General features: G+C 38.7%; 1 protein-coding gene across 3 annotated transcripts in view; it reads right to left on the bottom strand.

Moving 5' to 3' along the window:
* FBXL4 (F-box and leucine rich repeat protein 4) overlaps positions 1 to 18,626 on the bottom strand; it is a 67,745-nt gene that overhangs the window by 43,560 nt on the left and 5,559 nt on the right. For 2 of the 3 annotated variants that reach the window (XM_054194145.1, XM_054194144.1), the window contains exons 2-5: positions 18,192 to 18,363; positions 16,781 to 17,370; positions 10,595 to 10,627; positions 8,683 to 9,028 (exon numbers count right to left, since the gene is read on the bottom strand). In XM_054194145.1, the coding sequence (XP_054050120.1) occupies positions 8,683 to 9,028; positions 10,595 to 10,627; positions 16,781 to 17,289 (888 nt within the window). In that variant the 5' untranslated portion in view covers positions 17,290 to 17,370; positions 18,192 to 18,363. The remainder of the gene's footprint in view (positions 1 to 8,682; positions 9,029 to 10,594; positions 10,628 to 16,780; positions 17,371 to 18,191; positions 18,364 to 18,626) is intronic. The other variant, XM_054194146.1, reaches the window with a different exon arrangement.

The raw sequence follows: 18,626 nt of genomic DNA, 5'->3' as shown, positions 1-18,626 counted from the left end.
GATTTGGTTTTTAAGACCGTACCATGGAAAAACCGTACCATGTCCCAGTTTCCCCACACCTTGAATTGATTTCAGATTTATTCATCTGCTTCCTGCTTTAAAAATCAGTGTTTTGTCTTCTACCTTATATCCTCTCCCATCCATGCTGGACTATGCAACTAGTAAAAAAATTCAACATATTCAGACCTTCTTTTATGAAGTAGTCTCTTTCTTGCTGTGATACTTTGAGAGCACTTTCGTTCTATGCCAGAGTCAAACTCAAAGGCAAAACCCCTTTTTACTTTTACCAGATTGAATCATCTCGGTTTGAGAATAATGAACAGCCCTTCTGAACTAGCACCAATATATATGTTTTCATAATGACTCATGCTCAGAAATTAAGCAATAGCCTGTCTCCTATCATGCTCTGTTTTCCTTTCAGAAGGAAGATCACCACACACAGACGCATAAATACTCACTTTAGGAAATAGCAAAAATGCTCAAAAAAAAATCTCCTTTAGCTTAGAAACAGAGAAAAAATGCACTTGAAAAATTAAATCTAAAAATTAATGTTTACTTTACTAGCTGTTTTTTTACAGCTATAAGCACTCACTCAAGTTATGTAACTAAAATTGACTAAGTGTTTTCAAGCGGAGGGGGAAACAATAGCTCACTGAAATGAATCAGTGTAAATTAAAAAAAAAAAACAACAACCCACAAACCAGCTTAAAATGAAGAGAATCCTGTGGCCCTTTCAATATACCATAATGTTTCATTTGAATGTCTTGTAAGGATTCATAAGACAAAACCGCCAAAAATGAGAACAAAATGCTTGACATAAAATGAAAATGAAGTTTTTTGTGAGATCCAAACAGATTGTACTTCCAACATACCAGTTTATGCAGCTAGCTTCCGCCTCCCCTCCTCCCCCCTTCATTTTTGGAAGGGAAGAAATGAGAAAACAATCCAACTTCCTGCAAAATGAAAAATGTTACTTCCTACTCAGCTCCAGATTTAGTATTTGGATTTCAAACACCATCTACGACTCTTCAAAAAAAAATTTAACTTCAATGCCAAAATACAGTGTTTGCATATACTCTGGTTTCTCTCAAACTTGATTTCAAGTCTTCCCTCTTCCCTTCTCCTTCCCCCTAAAAACAGCCCAAGCTTTTTGTCTCCACAGGTGCCTGGAACTCTGACCTTAGCTTGATGCAGAGGATCTGCACAGGCATTTCAGTGCAACAGATATAGATATTAGAGAGAGTGATATATATATATATATATATATATATATATATATAAAAAAAATATATAAATCTGCAGTTAATATATTATAATCAACAAAGTTTGCTCGTGACATTTAGTTTGTTGGTATTTTGGTATCTGAGAGACAGCGAACTAACTAGGAGCTAAGAAATATAATCCCAAATTAATATCTTGATTTTTGCTTGGCTCAGACCCATACTTCAGCTTAGAAATTGCTTAGTAAAGTTTTGCTTGTCATTCTAACCTAAACATATACCTATTTTTCTAAGGCCATCAATTCACTTTAAATAATTTTCAATATTCTGAAAGACGGCTTCAAACTATTTTGCAATCTTTCAGCCATTACACACTCTGTAAGCCACCTAAATATGTATTTTATGAATGTCTTTTCCCTCAGATTTTTCCCACACTCATTTAGTAAGTTTTCAAAAGCGGAGAGCTCAGCAAAGGCTGCACAGTTAGCTAAAATTAAGTCTGCAATTAATGTGGCATAATAATATCTGATAAAAACAAAGTAACACAAATTTTGTTCAATGGAAAACAAAGTTATGTTGCAACTTTTGAGCAGTAAAATAATGGTGAATGAATTTACAAATGCCTCAACAATGTCCCTTTACGCTAACTGATGACTTCAATGAATACTTTGTAACGTACAGGATGTTGCAATCTTTCCGTGCCTGAGATGAAATCTTTTACCACATGAATATCTTAATCAGAAAAAATAATACTTTAGTTTTTATTCAGATTATGCTACTTCATTATATTTTTTCATTCTAGATATTATGAAGTGTCACTACTATGACATTAAGATATACAGTACTTTTTTTTCTGGCTTTTGATTAAACAAAGATAACAGGTCCCAAACCTGCAGGCTAATAACCATTAATCACTGTTAGTCTGGAGTCTGGTGTCCATCAGAAATCCGCTTTTTATGTATGTGTATCCTAGCATAAAGTCCAATTTGATACATAATGAGTATGTGACGTGATGCGCTGTATTGCGCTGTGCCGTGTTCATGGTCATTCCAAGAATGCTGCAGAATTGAGAATCTGCTTTGAAAATGAATTTTGTAACACCATTTCCCACTAACTGTTTTTACTCTGAATTTATGAAAAATTATGGCAGCCATTATTGTTTCACACTTTCTTATAAATCCATCAGTACAAAGAAAGCTTACTGGAAAACCAATGCAAAGGAACACAAAGAGGAAAACAAAATGTGATTTATACAACACTGATCACTTTTTTAGGCTATGATGGACCAAAAGTACAGAAGTGCTTTCTCTCCCATTTCCAAGGCAAACGTGGCACATTTGTCAGCTTTAGAGATGTGATGAAATCAACACCCACAACAGTAAAAACCTCCAAAACCTGGAGGTTTCCAAATCATAATTCTCCACAACAATTCAACAAACAGCAGTATGCAATTTCATTGCGTGCTCCTTGCACACAAAAAGAGCCTGATTCATACCTGACCCATCTGTGTTTTATCATGATCATAGTCCCCAACTGCAGCATCTTACATATATGCCTATATTTTGAATTATCAACTAAAAAATACAACATCCGAAAAACCCAGACATCTCATCCACTGCAAAATTCACTTATAGACAGGATCTCCATCACTCTTCAATACATGAGGCAAAAATTTACCAATGGTGTAGCTCCTAATAGTACTTAACTAGCCAAAAGTTTTTCCAGCTTTTTAAAGCTTTTTTGCTGAATAACAGCAAGCAATAACCATTTGTACCCAATAAAATATTTTCTGTGGCTACAGCACAATAATGCAGAGCTTGATTTAGTCAGAAAATAATGCTTGGATACTGGTCAAACCTAGAATATTTGCACTTTTTACAAATTTCCTCTTTCAGTTCTTCAGTCTGAGTCCCTCCAATATGAAAATACATTGGCCTACACAAACTGATCATTGAGAGACACGCAAATGAATAACTTGAAAATACTTCATTCTGCTGCCACAGCTTAGACTCAATTAGAATTGATACTAAGGCATTCTCAGATAAAGGGCAAAGGATACGTGCACAAAAAGGGAAAGAGAGAAGGCTGGAAAGTGGTGTTCTAGGGCTTTTGACAGTGCTCAAAGAAAACACAGTCCCTAGTTCCATAATCCTATAGCTCGCACAAACAAATGTGTACACATTAAATAATGCAGGTTGAACATGTGAAAAGTTGGTCTTGCAACCGTTTCACAAAACACAACCATTTAAGTCTCCCTTTTTTTTTTATCCTACTCGCATAACGTGCTTTGGCAGAATGGTCTTTCCATCACCAGGCTACAAGCTCTGAACTTCTCAGCAATGAAAGGCTGTAAAGGTTTTAAGCGCCTTCTTGATCCAAAGAACCAAAAAGGATCTTACTGACAGGCTGCACAATCAAATAATCGAGACACCAAGAGGACTAAAGCTGGAGAGATCTTTTCCACGTGCCGTTGCTCAGAGCCCTGGTCAATAGCTATACCAGCTGGCAGTATATTGGCCCTTAACTGAAGGGAATCTGGTGCCATGTGGTTATTAGCTGTTAAGACAGATTTCCAAGACCCTCATGAGTTTCTCTTTCCAAAGAGAGGCGTAAAATTTTGCAGATTATCTGAAAACCTACAAATCTTTGGAGCAATTGCATCCCAACAAAGAGGAAGTCAGGCATAAACGCCAGGAGGCCTGCATAGATGAATAAGGAGTTCCTGAACAAACTCTAACACAAAAAGGAAGCCTACAGAGGGTGGAAGCAAGGGCAGGTAGCCTGGGAGGAATACAGAGAAATTGTCCAGCCAGGGATCAGGTTAGGAAAGCTGAAGCCCAGACAGAGTTAAACCTGGCCAGGGACGTCAAAGGCAATAAGAAAAGCCTCTACAGGAGGAGAGGCAGGGAAGGTAGGAAGACTAGGGAAAATGTGGTCCCTCTCCATAAGGAAACGGGAGACCTGATTACCTGGGATATGGAGAAAGCGGAGGTATTCAGTGACTTTTTTGCCTCGGTCTTCACCAGCAAGCCTCTAGCTCCATCGCTCTAGTCGCAGAAGGCAAAGGCAGGGACTGGGAAAATGAAGGACCCCCCACTGTAGGAAAAGATCAGATTCAAGACCATCTGAAGAACCTGAAAGTGTATCAGGTCCCCTGATGAGATGCATCTGCAGGTCCCAAGGGAACTGGCAGATGTGTTACTAAGCCACCATCCTTCACATTTGAGAAGTCGTGGCAGTCTGGTGAAGTTCCTGCTCACTGGAAAAGGTAACCCCCATTTTTGAAAAGGGAAAAAAGGAAGACACAGGAAACTACAGGGTGGCCAGTCTCACCTCTGTGCCTGGAAAGATCATGGACCAGGCCAACAAGGCCAACTGCAAGGCCCTGCACATGCGTCATGGCAATCCCAAACGCAAATACAGGCTGGGTGGCAAATGGATTGAGAGCAGCCCTGAGAGAACGATTTGGGGGTGTTCGTTGATGAGAAGCTCAACATGAGCCAGCAATGTGCACTCGCAGACCAGAAAGCCAACCACATCCTGGGCTGCACCAAAAGCAGCGTGGCCAGCAGGTCAAGGGAGGTGATTCTGCCCCTCTACTCCTCTCTGGTGAGAGAGACCCCACCTGGAGTACTGCATCCAGCTCTGGGGCCCCCAACATAAGACAGACATGGACCTGTTGAAGCCAGTCCAGAGGAGGGACTTAAATATGCTCAGAGGGCTGGAGCACCTCTCCTATGAAGACAGGCTGAGAGAGTTGGGGTTGTTCAGCCTGCCGAAGAGAAGGATCCAGGAAGACCTTGTAGCAGCCTTCCAGTACTTAAAGGGGGCCCTACAGGAGAGATGGGGAGGGACTCTTTATCAGGGAGTGTAATGATAGGATGAGGGGTACCGGTTTTAAACTGAAAGAGGGTAGATTTAGATTAGATATTAGGAAGAAATTACTTACTGTGAGGGTGATGAGGCACTGGAACAGGTTGCCCAGGAAAGTTGTGGATGCCCCATCCCTGGAGGTGTTCAATGCTAGGCTGGATGGGGCTGTGAGCAACCTGGTCTCGTGGAAGGTATCCCTGCCCATGGCAGCCAGTTGGAACAAGATGATCTTTAAGGTCTCTTCCAACCCAAACCATTCTATGATTTGTTCTGGAAAGATTTAAGTTTGCTGAGGGTAAAAGTGTAGGACACTTAAAAATGCTTCTGCTTATTGCTCCGACTCTTCTATCTAAGTACCATTTAAGGTATGTAGATCTTACATTCAAGACCCGTTTTCCTGGAACATAGGTGCCAAATCCACATTTAGCGGTGAAATTCACTTCCCCAGTAGACGTGAACAGCTCATAAATCTTGTAGGCAGCTTCAGGAAAAATTGGCTTCAAGGAATGAAAAAGATGTCATTTATATCTTTTTATAGCAAAATTTATATTAAAAATATCTTTTTGACTGCAGTATGCAGGATTTCTCCTGACTCTCCTCTCTGGAGAACAAAAGTTAGGTTCTTCGTACCTGGCACATCTCGGTGAGTCTCAAACTGCACAACAGGTATGCTGTGGCAGGTATTCCTCACCTTTCTCAAAGGCTTTTAACTTGTTCAGGCCCTCAGGTCTCAAGCATTCCTGTAAAGCTAACTAAGACTAAAGCCTTACTCCTTTCACTTCACAAGCAGCACAAGTTAGTCAAAGGTAGTTGGGAAGAAAGACAAGGACATGAAGTGTCTCCTAGAAAATCCTTCCTCAATTTTAAGGTAATTCTGGAGAACAGATGATAGTACAAGTACTTCACAGCTACTAAGGGCTGGTTAACACCATCCATGAGCAGGGAAGGAAAATTGTCTCACCTAGTTCATCCAAGATTTCACACTTTCTTCTAAGGAAGTTTGTGCTCCAGGAGTTGAGCATTTTTCTCTTTTATTGGCAAGAGCAATCTAGACTCTTAAAATGGTTTTAGAGCTCACACTGCAGCAAGCCGTTCCTAATGTCATTTTGAGAAACAACACAGTCTATGAAAGGATAGTCTATAGAAGTTTCAGAAAGACAATGAAGGCAAAACAAAGGCTGGAAGAATTGCTGCCTATTTCAAGATTAGCAAAGATGACCATTCAGCTTGTGTATTTTGTTAATTTTAGAGGGTAGTATGAAAAAACCCAAAACAGCTCAAATAAAGAACAGACATATGTACGGAGCCTTAGGACAGTTACGCGTTCACCATCAACACAAAAGTATCAAAGATACAACTTTTCATGCAATGTATCAATCAAAACTGGAAGGAATCAGCAAGTGCCTTACTTCATCATTACAAGGTTCGAACACTACACAGAAAAATCTGACACTTGTCAGTCTTGAAGACAGCATGCAGAGTACTGTTCCTGTATCTGATGCGATAAAAAATTGTCATACTACAAAGTACAACATTTTTGTTGTTCTGGTACCCAAACCTTCCAGCTGGACCAAGAAAGGAGGAGACTGGCATTTCTACTGTCACAAAACCAGTCCAGAAATAGTCTTTTGTAGTTTTCTGATAAATATTCCACCCATATTTTCAGTTTCTTTAAATCAAAGCAGAAGAAAAAAAAAAACATGCTTGGTATTGATAGACCACATAAATGCATTTATGAAACCAAACATGTTTAAAAATGGATAAAAAAAGAAGCTGGTAAACAGGAAAGCAGAAAAGCACAATAAAGTACACGGAGGCACAAGTTCTTAAGAGTAACAGACAACACAAACACTTCCTGAATTATAATCTTAATACATATAATCATGCGGAACAGAAGAGAGATTAATCAATCTCTCTGGTAGTCTACTATACTATAAATCAATTTATCCAGCCTTTTCAAGCAAGACTTCCTAGACTTAAATCAAGTTTTCTCTACAATTAATTTCTTTGAATGACTAAAACCAACACATTTTCAAACTTTCAGAAACAGTTATATGTTTTAAGATATTCTGGAATCAACCTTTGCATATGCAAAGTACTTTCTTTACTTCAGTACTGATATACAAGCACCAACAGTAAAATATATTAAACACTATATAGACTCAGGGCGGGGGGGTGCAAAACTACAGCTAACACAGTATCCTCATTTATTATTCCAATGCAGCAAAAACAAAAATAAAAGAACACCCAACAACCCAAACTCAAGAACTGAAGACTTAAAAGAGAAGATAAATACACAGGAGAAAGATGGAGAGAACTGTTAAATTCTCTTCCTCTCTCTTTCCTCTTTACAAGCACAGCAAACTTCTGCAGGTTGCTAGGGTAATCAGTCACCCAACCACAGCCCTCATATGCCGAACTGGAGTACTTAGAGCCAACAGACATGACAAAACCAAAACACTATTTGATTAGATCACGTATTTCTGCAAGTGACAGCAGCTCTCACCATCCTCCCTTTGCTTTCAAAAGCAAGTCTGATTGGAGCCACAAGCACTCCGCACATTTGATGAGTTACCGCAGTAAACAAACGTTTGCTTCTTTTGCCAGACTGCTGTGCACTGAAGAGCAGGAACAATATCATGCCTCTGCCCAAGTCCAGAGGTCTGAATGGTAAGTAAAAACTCCTTTCCCCTACGTGCAAACCCAGTTTATTTCAGGAAAGGTGAAGACAATTATTTTGTTTGTCAATTCTGACTCTAAGTAGGGTACTAGCCTCCATAAACAGCTACACCCCACTGACAATTGCCTGGCCTGCACACAATATTCAGCAATCATACTTCACAATCTCATTATAATGGAAATTACTGGAAAGAAAATATTTATCTACACTGACACTGAACACACTTGCAACTGCCCCGTTGCCAGGGGATCTGAAAGAAGTTTCTTCACAACCATTTTCTGTGCTAATGATAGAATAAAAAATAGCAAACATCACAACAAGACAGTGTACAGAAGTACAGCTAGAACACTTTTTACCTGCACCATGATTCAGAACTTAGCTGGATGGAAGAAGTTTATTTCATAGTAATATGAAAATATCATGGCAGTTTCAAGAACAAAGTTCTGGGATTTTGTAAGAGAGATAACAGGAAAAGAAGCTTTTAGCCTATTACAAACTATTTCCACTTCCAGATCTCGATTCAATCTTTTCATATCTCTTTTAGATACCTTCTTCGTCAAGCACGAGGACTAAAACTACTGGAAAACCACCAGAAGCTTCTAAGTTCAAGAGCTGGAAATTCAAGCCCAGAATAACTGGTGCAAAAACCGTGTGTGAGTGGGCAGATTCTTCAGAAACAAAAGCACAACAACTGCAAATACCTTCAAAATGGCTTGCTAATATCCATCCATGGAAGTAGACACACTTAAATAATTCAGGCATAGCTATGCAATAACTGCAGGAGATGCACAAAAGAATACAAGGAACTCTAACTGGGAAAAACAAGAATCTTGACCGGTACCCTATAAAGCACCTTTGCACCCTTAATGAGCAAGACAAAGACACTGAGTATAAACGTGCTTTTCTTACCTCATAAGGCAGTTTATCAAAATATCCGTTAGTCGGCCATTCCCTGAGGTTAACAATGCTGAACTGTTTATTAAGGGTGTCCATTCCACAACCATACTTTTCTTCATCCTCGTCTTCATCAATATCGTTCATATCAATCATCGAAGTCTTAAGTGAAAGCACAGGTCTCTCTTTCACACCATGTAGTACTACTGCATCCAATTCAGTGTAATAGTCCAGAAGAGAGCTGTTCACTTCCAGCCGGATTAAGTTTGTTGGAAAGTTTATCTGTTTGATACAAGGTGTGAATTGCCGAGCCTGAGGACCATTCACCTTTGTAGGTGCCTCGGACCAAAGGATTTCCCATCTGTGAATGAAAAATTGCACACACAGACAGTACAGGGATTAAAATCAAAGTTACTAAAGCAATTCCTGAACGCAGTAAGAGGCTTCTCTGCCAGAAGTATTTAACAAGTAGAAACATGGCTGAAAAGACAAGGAAAATTGTTATGTTTTCCCTAGATTTGGTAAATATCCTAAGGATGAATTTAAGAGTGTAGACTAATTCATGACCTTAGCATATTTTCTCTGCGTTGCTAACCAACAAAACAGGCTGTATATTCATCGCCACACACTTGTGTTAGAGTAGTGTTATTCACGCACAAGTTATTCTAACATCTCACAGGTAATTTAACAAATGGATTACAGATGCCTTCACAATGATGGCATGTTAGTGTAAGTATGCAGGGAACAGTCTTGCCATGTAACCCAAATATACAGTCAGCTCACCTCTTGTATTTCCCACAGAAGGTTTTCACAACAAAACAAAAAAGAAAAAACCCACAGCTCAGACTCTTTAACATTAGACCTGTTCAAATTGCAGCATTGCAAATTATTAAAAAAATAATCTAAACTTTCCTTTGTTTATCTGTCCAGGCAAGCAAACTATTCCTTTTAAAAGTAATTAACTGTCAAATTACCAAAGCAAATATAGAATGTTCAAGTCATTTTTGAAAGGGTCCTTTGCAAAAAAGCATGAGAATTTCCAAACTGCTAAACTGAAAAGTTTTTCTCCTCTTTGGTCCAGTGACAGGAGGCAGCTCAGGCCATGCACAAAACTTCCATACACATATCCTTACTTTCACACACAGACCTCAAGACTTCTCCAGTGAAACCTGCTGCCAACTGAGTAATCTAGAGAACCAAATCTTATATTCATTAGGTCTCGAGTGCTCACAAATTTGTCAAAAGGCCTGAAAACAGAAAGATGCTCTCTCTTTATATCTGCATTGGTCCTCATCCCGTGAATGAATTTTAGAAGTCCTTCAGTCACTGATGTTCATCTTCTCCTCCCTCAAGTCTAGTTAATTCCTAAAGAAGGAAGCCTCCAGCAGCCACTGCTGCTACACCCCTTGACAACATGCTTACAGCGGTCTCTGCATCCCATGTGCAAAACTCAGACACCTTCACATCTACACAATCTCATTCCAATCACCCTAATCCCAGCTTCAAGGATTTCTGTCAGGGTACTTATCTTGTCACATGGGTCTCAGAAACGCTGTATCTCCTCCTTAGCATCTCAGCTTTCCCTACCAGATACCACTACTCTGAAGTTACAAGTATTGCTCAACACCGACATATGCTGCACAACACATGGGGGGTAGGGGGGGAATTAATTAAAAAAAAAAAAATATTAATCAAACATGCTTTATTTTCCAGAACCAAATGCTTAAACTTTGTCCACTGTGACAAAAAGTAAAACATATGTAAGGACTTCCGTTAAACACAGCACATGGTATAAGTAAGGCTTAGAAGCTTGATATTTGCTACTGTTTCAAGGATAGGAAAATTAATCTGTATCAGCTGAAACTTCCTTTTCACAAGGGAACAGATAAATTTTCCTATCTTACATCATGCCACTCTCCACAAATACCTTACAGTAGAATGGGAGGCTTGCAGAAGTCTTCTGTCAAAGGAAAAGAGAAAGTCATGAACCAAAAACAAATATGCAGGACTAGTGAATATATGGCACATCAGAAAGTACCAATGTGGGAGAGCAGACAACTCTTCTCCAAGGTTAACAATTTTTCAAGAGAGACTTATTACTAAGAGATGATTTCAATCATTTAGGAAACGAATGTCAACTCATGGCAAAAAGTAACAGGTGTAGTCCCACTGTCACACTCTCTCACGCAGGTCGATTCCCCGAGCAAATAATGTTGGCAATGCACATGACCTTTCTCGAACACATCCAGATCACCATCTGACATTTTGCTTAGACACTTTCATGTACCCACTCAAACTATCCCTAAGGAAATTCAAGCCTATTTTTTCACTAATTTAGCACACACTGGACCATCAACATTTAACAGAACATGTCTCAGTTATTGACTTCTCCTTTGGTGCCCTGGAGAGAGGATTATCTAGCAGTAGCAGAGCTCCGGAAAAAAGTAATGCAACGGGAGGTCTAGCTTCATCAAATTGCAGAGTAATAACCTCCAGCAAGAAGTGTCTCTAGTTCCCAGTCTTTGTAATAAACTGGAGCAGAGTAAAGGAAAGACACGGAGCACAACTTTTTACAGTCTTGTGAAACTCCACATTACATGCCAAGTGCTTATGAACAACAGGACTGGTGACTATTTTTCACTGTCCTTGTCACACTGTTTTATTTTCATCAACAGCCCACCAATCTAACTTTAAAGGAGTTCACTGTTGGTTTAACTGGAAAACCTCAAGTCTACCAGGTTGATTTGATGTTCTTCTCTCCCGTGGTGGCACCACACAAAAGAACAAGCCATAGCAATTGCTCTGAGTCAGGGCTGGTATATTCTTCCTGAGTGTAGGCATACTCATAATATACCCATTACTGCAATTGGAAGTGGTCTCTTCATCTACAATCAGCACTTTGACATTTAAATAGGCTACATGTAATCCAAATGGGAATGAAGACTCCAACAGTTGGAAATGGATCAAAAAAATCTGAATTTCCAACAGGCTTCAGTAAGATTTCTTCTGTTCTGAAGTATTTTTTTGTTATGGCCATCCATTTCAAAATCCTTCAGAAGTAAGGCATTTTGACAGCCAGTCCTGATTTGAGGGTGCATACCAAAATCAGCTTCCCTAATAAGGTTGCCTGCATTTGTTCCAAGCTTACGATGTTTGATACCTATTTAACCCAAAACAAAGAGAAACTGAATCCCAACAAATACCTATAATTTGTCCTCAAGATACAGTTTCACCAGAAACCTGCTAGAAAGCCTCAGTCTTTACGCTGCCATGCAAGGCAGCAACATCTTTATTATATTCTCTAACGATTGAAGAAAATCAGCACTTCAGGTTAAGTTTTTCCATTCAGCTTTAATGGATTCGGTTTTGCCATTAGATTTCTCTCTACCTCATGAAGATATCCAGGAACTCATTCTGCTCAAATTTCTAATACTAAAGACTCCATATGCCTATGTGGTGAAAAGAATAAATTCCCATTCTCATTCCCTCACCATGAAGGAAAATACAGTCTAGTGATTTTTAGGCTGAGAAACATGCTTGCAAGGTTTGTGACAGATGAGAACACCTATTTAATGCTTGTTTAATTTTTTGCTCACCTAATGCTGTTGGAAACCTTTTTAATGGCTAAGATGATGCCTGAGTAGACCTGGTTACTTCTGAAGAAAATATATAACAAGAAAAATTCTTTGGAAAAGTGGTTCCTAGGAAAAGTAATCAGATTTCTCTCCAGCAAGACAAGATTAAACTTTGCCTGCAATCTGCTGAGATTTCTTGCATTGTAAAATCGAGATTGGTGTAGAAAGTGAATAAAGCACTAGGTGCTATTCAAGCACCAAACTTAAATGCCCTGTCCCAAGAAAATTCTAGCTGTATTAAAGGTCAAAAGAAGAGAAAGTTTCAGATAGGCCAACAAGGAGAACGTAAGGAAACTCAGAAAATGATATGACCACACCCTTGCTGAACTGGTAATTATAATTGTTGCAAAAGTTGCGATATGTGATACATCCCATCCGCTCTTATCTGAGCAAGCGTCTGTAAATAATCTGTAGATTACTTACAAGAAAGCACCTCCTGCCTGCTAACATGCCAGGGATGCTTCAGCACCCTAGGTTCAACATAACCTGGAAAGTGCACCCCTGGCCACAGCTGAGAGTTCGTAAATACAAAAGGCAGGGAAGAGTGATCATGAGGACAGTTTTAGAACCATTCAGATCAAGGTGGTAAATTCACAGCAGTCTAACTACTATGAGGGAGTATGCTGCAGATTTTCATTCCTACTTTGAGAGTTCAATTCTGAAATAGCACAGAGAGCAGACAGGACTCCAAGAATGCTCAGGGCATTTTAAATAGCAAAAGATATTTCAAATAACTGCCCTGTCCACATGAACTTTTCATGAGTTTCTCAAAAATGACTGTGTCCCACGAACCCAGAATTCATTCCTCTATGACAGTCATCCGGACAAGAAAAAGCTGTTTCCCTGAAGATGTCAAAACAAGTTATAAGTAAGGATGCAAATGGCTAGAACTTAAGTTGTGTGTTACACATAGGTGAGATTCAGCCCTGAAGGTCCCTTATCACACTCTAATGTGTTGATGGTATCAGCAGCATTTTGGGTGCCTTCATCTGAGATTCACAGGGAACAAAAGGTAAAGCAAAAGAACCATCTGAATGCCGCTCTCTACAAGCGAGAGACTCACGATATTTTACATTCAGTACACTGCCTTTCTGGTTTCACTCCTTTTATCAGAACGGGGGATTTTTTATTTTTTTTTCATCAAACATTCGGATCCCAATTCTTGTCTGCCAGCAAACAAATCTGCAACATTCCCACCTGGATTAGACTTTCAGAGAGAGCGCCTATTGCCTAAATACAATGAACTTCCTAATGGAAGGAGAAGGAGCCTTCTACTTCGTCCATCTTCCTTAGCCTGCTCCTCTGGTTGCAGCAGCTTCTGCCTCTACAGGCTTCAAGACCTTCAGAAAGAGTAAGGAAACTTGCATGCAGCAAACACAGCTAAGCTAGGAAATACTGAGCAAAGCCGTTCACCTACAAAGCAAACTTGGAATTTTGCTCAAAAGAGCATCTAACAAAATTCTAAACAACATTAAAGAAATTATATTAAATGGAAATAAGTAGCGGGAATACAAAAGGCAGAATGCTGCCACTGGTACTTTTGGAACTGCTCCCAGCCAGTCAAATGATCATGGTATCTCACTTGCAAGAAACAACCTCATCAGTGTTGTACTTTATCTATGGAAAACAAGAAAAAAAAGAATCACAAAACAATCTCCAATCTACTAAAAAAGTCATCATCACATAGCAGTAAGGACATATGCTGTGAAACACCACCCCAAGCACAGCCACCCATCCCAGACTAGTTAGGAATCTCTGTTTTTGAGCTTTTATAAAAGCATATGAATATGTGGTGTCACTATAACGTACATGAGATAAGAGAAACTGTCAAGTTAAAAAAAGACCATGACAGAAGAAGAACATGGACCAATTTTTTCTTTTATATTCCAAATTTAAGAAGCAAAGATATTTTCGTAAAAGAAGAAAGTTGAAAAACTTCTGAAAAAGTTATTTCTGACTTGAAAGCTCCCATTTAAAAATACACAAACTCTTCCTCTCTGACAGCAGCTATTACGAGTATCAGAATGTTTCAAAAGGGCTGACACCAAAGCAGCCATTAGGGAATCACCAAGAGTAAGCCTTCTGGGTAAATGAGGAGGGAAAAAAAACCAGGAAAGAAAACATTTTCCTCATCACAGAAGCTAGCTGTATCTTTGTCCATCAATCTAATACACTATGAGAAACAAATAAAATTCTCTTAGTTGGGTTCAGCTCATGCCAGTGTCAGGTGCAGTGTCCCCATCACGCCTGTGTGGAGCTCCGCCTCTTCCACTGGACAAAGAGGGACTCATCGTTGTCACCAAACCCTAAGTACACAGAATGTGCACCACAGTACAAAATCTCAAGGCTACACCAGTATAGTAATCGTAGCACAATACAACACAATGGGATTTCTTTGCCATATAAAAACTGAGACTATCTGCTACAATATTCCCTTAATCTCAGGCTATTTATTTTTGCGTGGATTTTCTGCACTCAGACAATGCATATAAGAAATTCGTACATGGATACTACCATAGTTTAAGAAATTACCAAATGCTTCTCACCAGTCAAGGTGTGAGTTGCACTGATGAAAAGCACAAAAAGCCTCCATGTGCAAAGACAGCAGTTTCTCTGACATTTATGATTTTTAAAAATTGTTTTATGCAGAGGAGAGTGATGTAATGTCTTCTGTGTTTAAAGCAGAAAAAGATATGAGAGAACAGAGAATCCTCAAATTGCTGGAAGTTGGTTAAAATAAAGAAAAATAAATTGGCATATATAATTGGCATAAAAGACAGTGTCATACAAAGCTGTTAACTGATAGCAGTATTCAATGCACCAGAAGAACATGACTAAAGACCGTATTCTGACCACGTGCATAAGTGGTTCTTTCATGCAAGTGAAGCATAAAGTGAGCAACAGAGCAACACATTGTCCAACTATGTGGGCTATAGCCATTTTTCTACAAGAATATATAAAGTTCTCTTGAGCATGGACTGCTTACAGAGCCTCTTTTAAGTTAGAAGCTTTTGCACACAGCAAAGTCTTGGATGAGCTGGTGTTTTAAATACTAAACAAGGAGGAAGAAAAAAGATTACTCAGCTGGACTAGTGTAATCCACTAAGTATAACATTTAAACAAGTCTCAATAGACTTTTTCCTTCACCATTTTTGATGGTCAAATGGTGGTTTTTATATCAAAGTAAGTGCTGGTGAAAAGGAACCTTTCTAAAGACCTGCCCTTTCTACATTGGTGTTCAGAAAAAAAAGTCCTTACAACACTTCTAACATTGAAACTTCGTCCATTTTTATGAAGAAGGCAAAGTCTGAGTTCTCACTCTGACCACACCCCAAGAGGCATCATAAAGCACATCCCAGAAAGTTTTACATTAATATTTTCACTTCCATCTTCTTTTAGCTCTTTGAATAATTTTTTTTTTTTTAAACGCACCTGACTAAATAACTCCTTCAGTTAACATTTCTTGAGCTTTCCTTCAACACTTCTTGGTCTTTACACAAAACTAAAAGAAGTGTATTGTTTTACAAACCAAAATCTGAACAGACATTTTCATAAAATATCACTAGCTTATTACTCATAATTATATCCTTGTATTGCCCCGCAGCATACTATCTTACTATACAGAGTGTTCTTCTTTATTATCTCACCATTCCCCAGGTCCCCATACTCCCGTCCCCCCAACTGGAATTTCATCAGGAGTTCCTGCTATGAGGAAAACCAACAGGATGAAATCAGCTTCTTTTAGTCCATGAAGCAAGTGTAAAAATGAAGTGCAGCTCACACCCTTTTATCTAGCCAAAAATAAAGATCAGACAAATGGTATTACCTTTTGTTACACACAGAAATAAAGACAACACACAAAAATAAAGAAAATGTTAGTGGGTCAGATATAAAACAGAGAAATACGAAGTTCGCGAAAAAGCATTATTTGTAGTATTCAACGTCCTACAGGAATACAAATGGTATTACCTTTTGTCTGACTGTTCTGTGCTTCTGTTTTTAGCCTCATTTCCACATGAATAGTTATAGTGCCTGATTGTACTATGCATAAAACCTAAGGCATGCAGAGCGAAGAAAGAGTTTATGGCTACTTGAAGCAGGATGATACAGCAACCATGAATCCACTGCCTCTTCTAAACGATTTGCCTTTCTTATTGCAGAAGAACTCAGAAGAACTGCCATTTCACAAGTGATTTTTGTACATATGTAATAATTATCGCTCATAAAAATTCTAACACAAAAACTATCATTACACGCATCACATCTGATATTAGGATTTGCATTAATTCCTACCAAAAAAATCTACATCTCTGAAGCTGCTATAAAAACATGTCACCACAGCTTTAAAAACATACAGAAATAAAGAAAATGTTAGTGGGTCAGATATAAAATAGAGAAATATGAAGAAGTTCGCTAAACAGCATTATTTGTAGTATTCAACATCTTACAGGAAAGCATAAACGAGAAAAAAAAATTACCTTACTTCAGCTGGTGGATTTTGTGAGTAAGGATTTGCAGAACATGCCAAAATCCTAACTACAGCTCCAGGATGATAGGTTTCCAGAATGTGCACTGCAGTGGGATAAACTGGTTCCTCAAAAGCTAGTTCCACGTAGTCCTGGCTACAGAAGGTGGGTGGCGTCCTCTTGAACGGCAGCCGAGCGCTAGGGCAATGATCCCACCAGGTCCCGTAAGTTCGAAAGACAGCTGTCTGAGTGAAGTCACCAGAACTCGGGTACACGTTTGGAATACCTGCTAAATTCCACATGGTGTATGACATGCTGTTTTCACTACCATAGTGAGAGCTGAAATCCAACACTTCTTTGGCGTACTGAACTATTTCAACATTGATAGGTAAGGCTCTGGTGTTTGATTCAATAGCCCTCCGGCTGTTCATTTCTCCTCTCGTCGCTGTCCTAGCTCGGCGCCGAAGGCACATATAGTAAAACATGCTCAGAACTGTTAACATGGGAAACACTGGTGACATCTAGATATGACTTAGGAAGATGCAAAAGGTCAGGAGTCCTTTATAAAGTGCATTAACTGCTTGTGGTGTTTTGGAAAAGAGCTGACAACACAGAATGCATAAACATAGTGAACAGATAAGACATTAGAAAGCAAACTATACACTTTCAAATATCATCTTAAACAAAATACTGCCACTAAAACATTAATAAACTATTACATTTAAGACACATTAATAAACTATTACATTTTATTTAGTTGGAAGCTACTAAGTGTAGCTTCCCATTTACTACGTTTTTAAAAAAAAAAAAAGATGACTATGAAGAAACATTAGCCAAAACTAGCCCTCAAACAACAAAAAGACTAATGATTAAATTAAGCATTATTTTCAGGGATTTACAACAAGAAAAAATCTTGTACTGACTTATGGAAATGAAATCAAGTATAAAATGAAATCTAGCCCTTGCAGTAAACAACGGTAAAGTATCTGAAGGTACAGATAAAATTATTTGTAGTATAGTTTTGAAATACTTGCACTGTATTTCAAAAAAAACAAACTGGCTGTAAACAAAGTATTCAGGTCATGCTGCAGCAGTACACAGCTCAACAAAACCCAAGTTACTTCACTGCTTGTATTCTGCAACAAGACATCTCCCAGGACCCAAATTAGTTCACTTCAAGCCAGCTCAAGTATATCTATACTACGTTATGAGCTGAAAAGTAAATACGCCCTTCAAAGACAGCTCATATAGAAATTGGACAGCTACTCCAACAAATTGTTTCCTTTAATTTCTTCCCATGATTTGTGAATGGTCTTAAGAGTGTAAAGAGTTTTGGGCAGTTAATCTAAACCAAAAACTTAACCCACCGCTTCCTGTATCACAGCACTAGCTTGAAACCATCTCACAAAAATATTGTCTTTACCCTTTGAAGTTGTCCATGACAGCATTCACCAATGACAGAAGGGTCACCAGCCTCCTGAAGGATGCTCATAATTCATTAACAACATCATCTTCCTTTAAGCCAAGCAACAAAGTAAGCCTTCTGAAGAGTCCCAGCACCGGAAGCAGAAGTCCCCATAGAAAGCATTTTATTTCTGACAAGAGAAAATATTTTCATTTATGTAACAATTCAGTTAGACGCAAAATGTACTAGAGATGCACACAAGACCACCTGAAAAAATCAACGCAAAACATGCTAATAATTAAGGTAATTAAGGTTATGAATGTGTTTTACACTGCCTACACCAATAAACAAGTAACACAAATAAACAAGCAGGCTTAATGATTAGAAAAATACAAATTAAAGGTAAGCCTCTTTACTAAAGTTTTCTATTTACAACGGTGAACAAATATTTAT

The sequence above is a fragment of the Rissa tridactyla genome, chromosome 3 (assembly GCF_028500815.1).
Source record: "Rissa tridactyla isolate bRisTri1 chromosome 3, bRisTri1.patW.cur.20221130, whole genome shotgun sequence".
Lineage (NCBI taxonomy): Eukaryota > Metazoa > Chordata > Aves > Charadriiformes > Laridae > Rissa > Rissa tridactyla.
The sequence above is the reverse complement of the archived record's forward strand: the minus strand, read 5'-3'. Positions and strand labels throughout refer to the sequence as shown.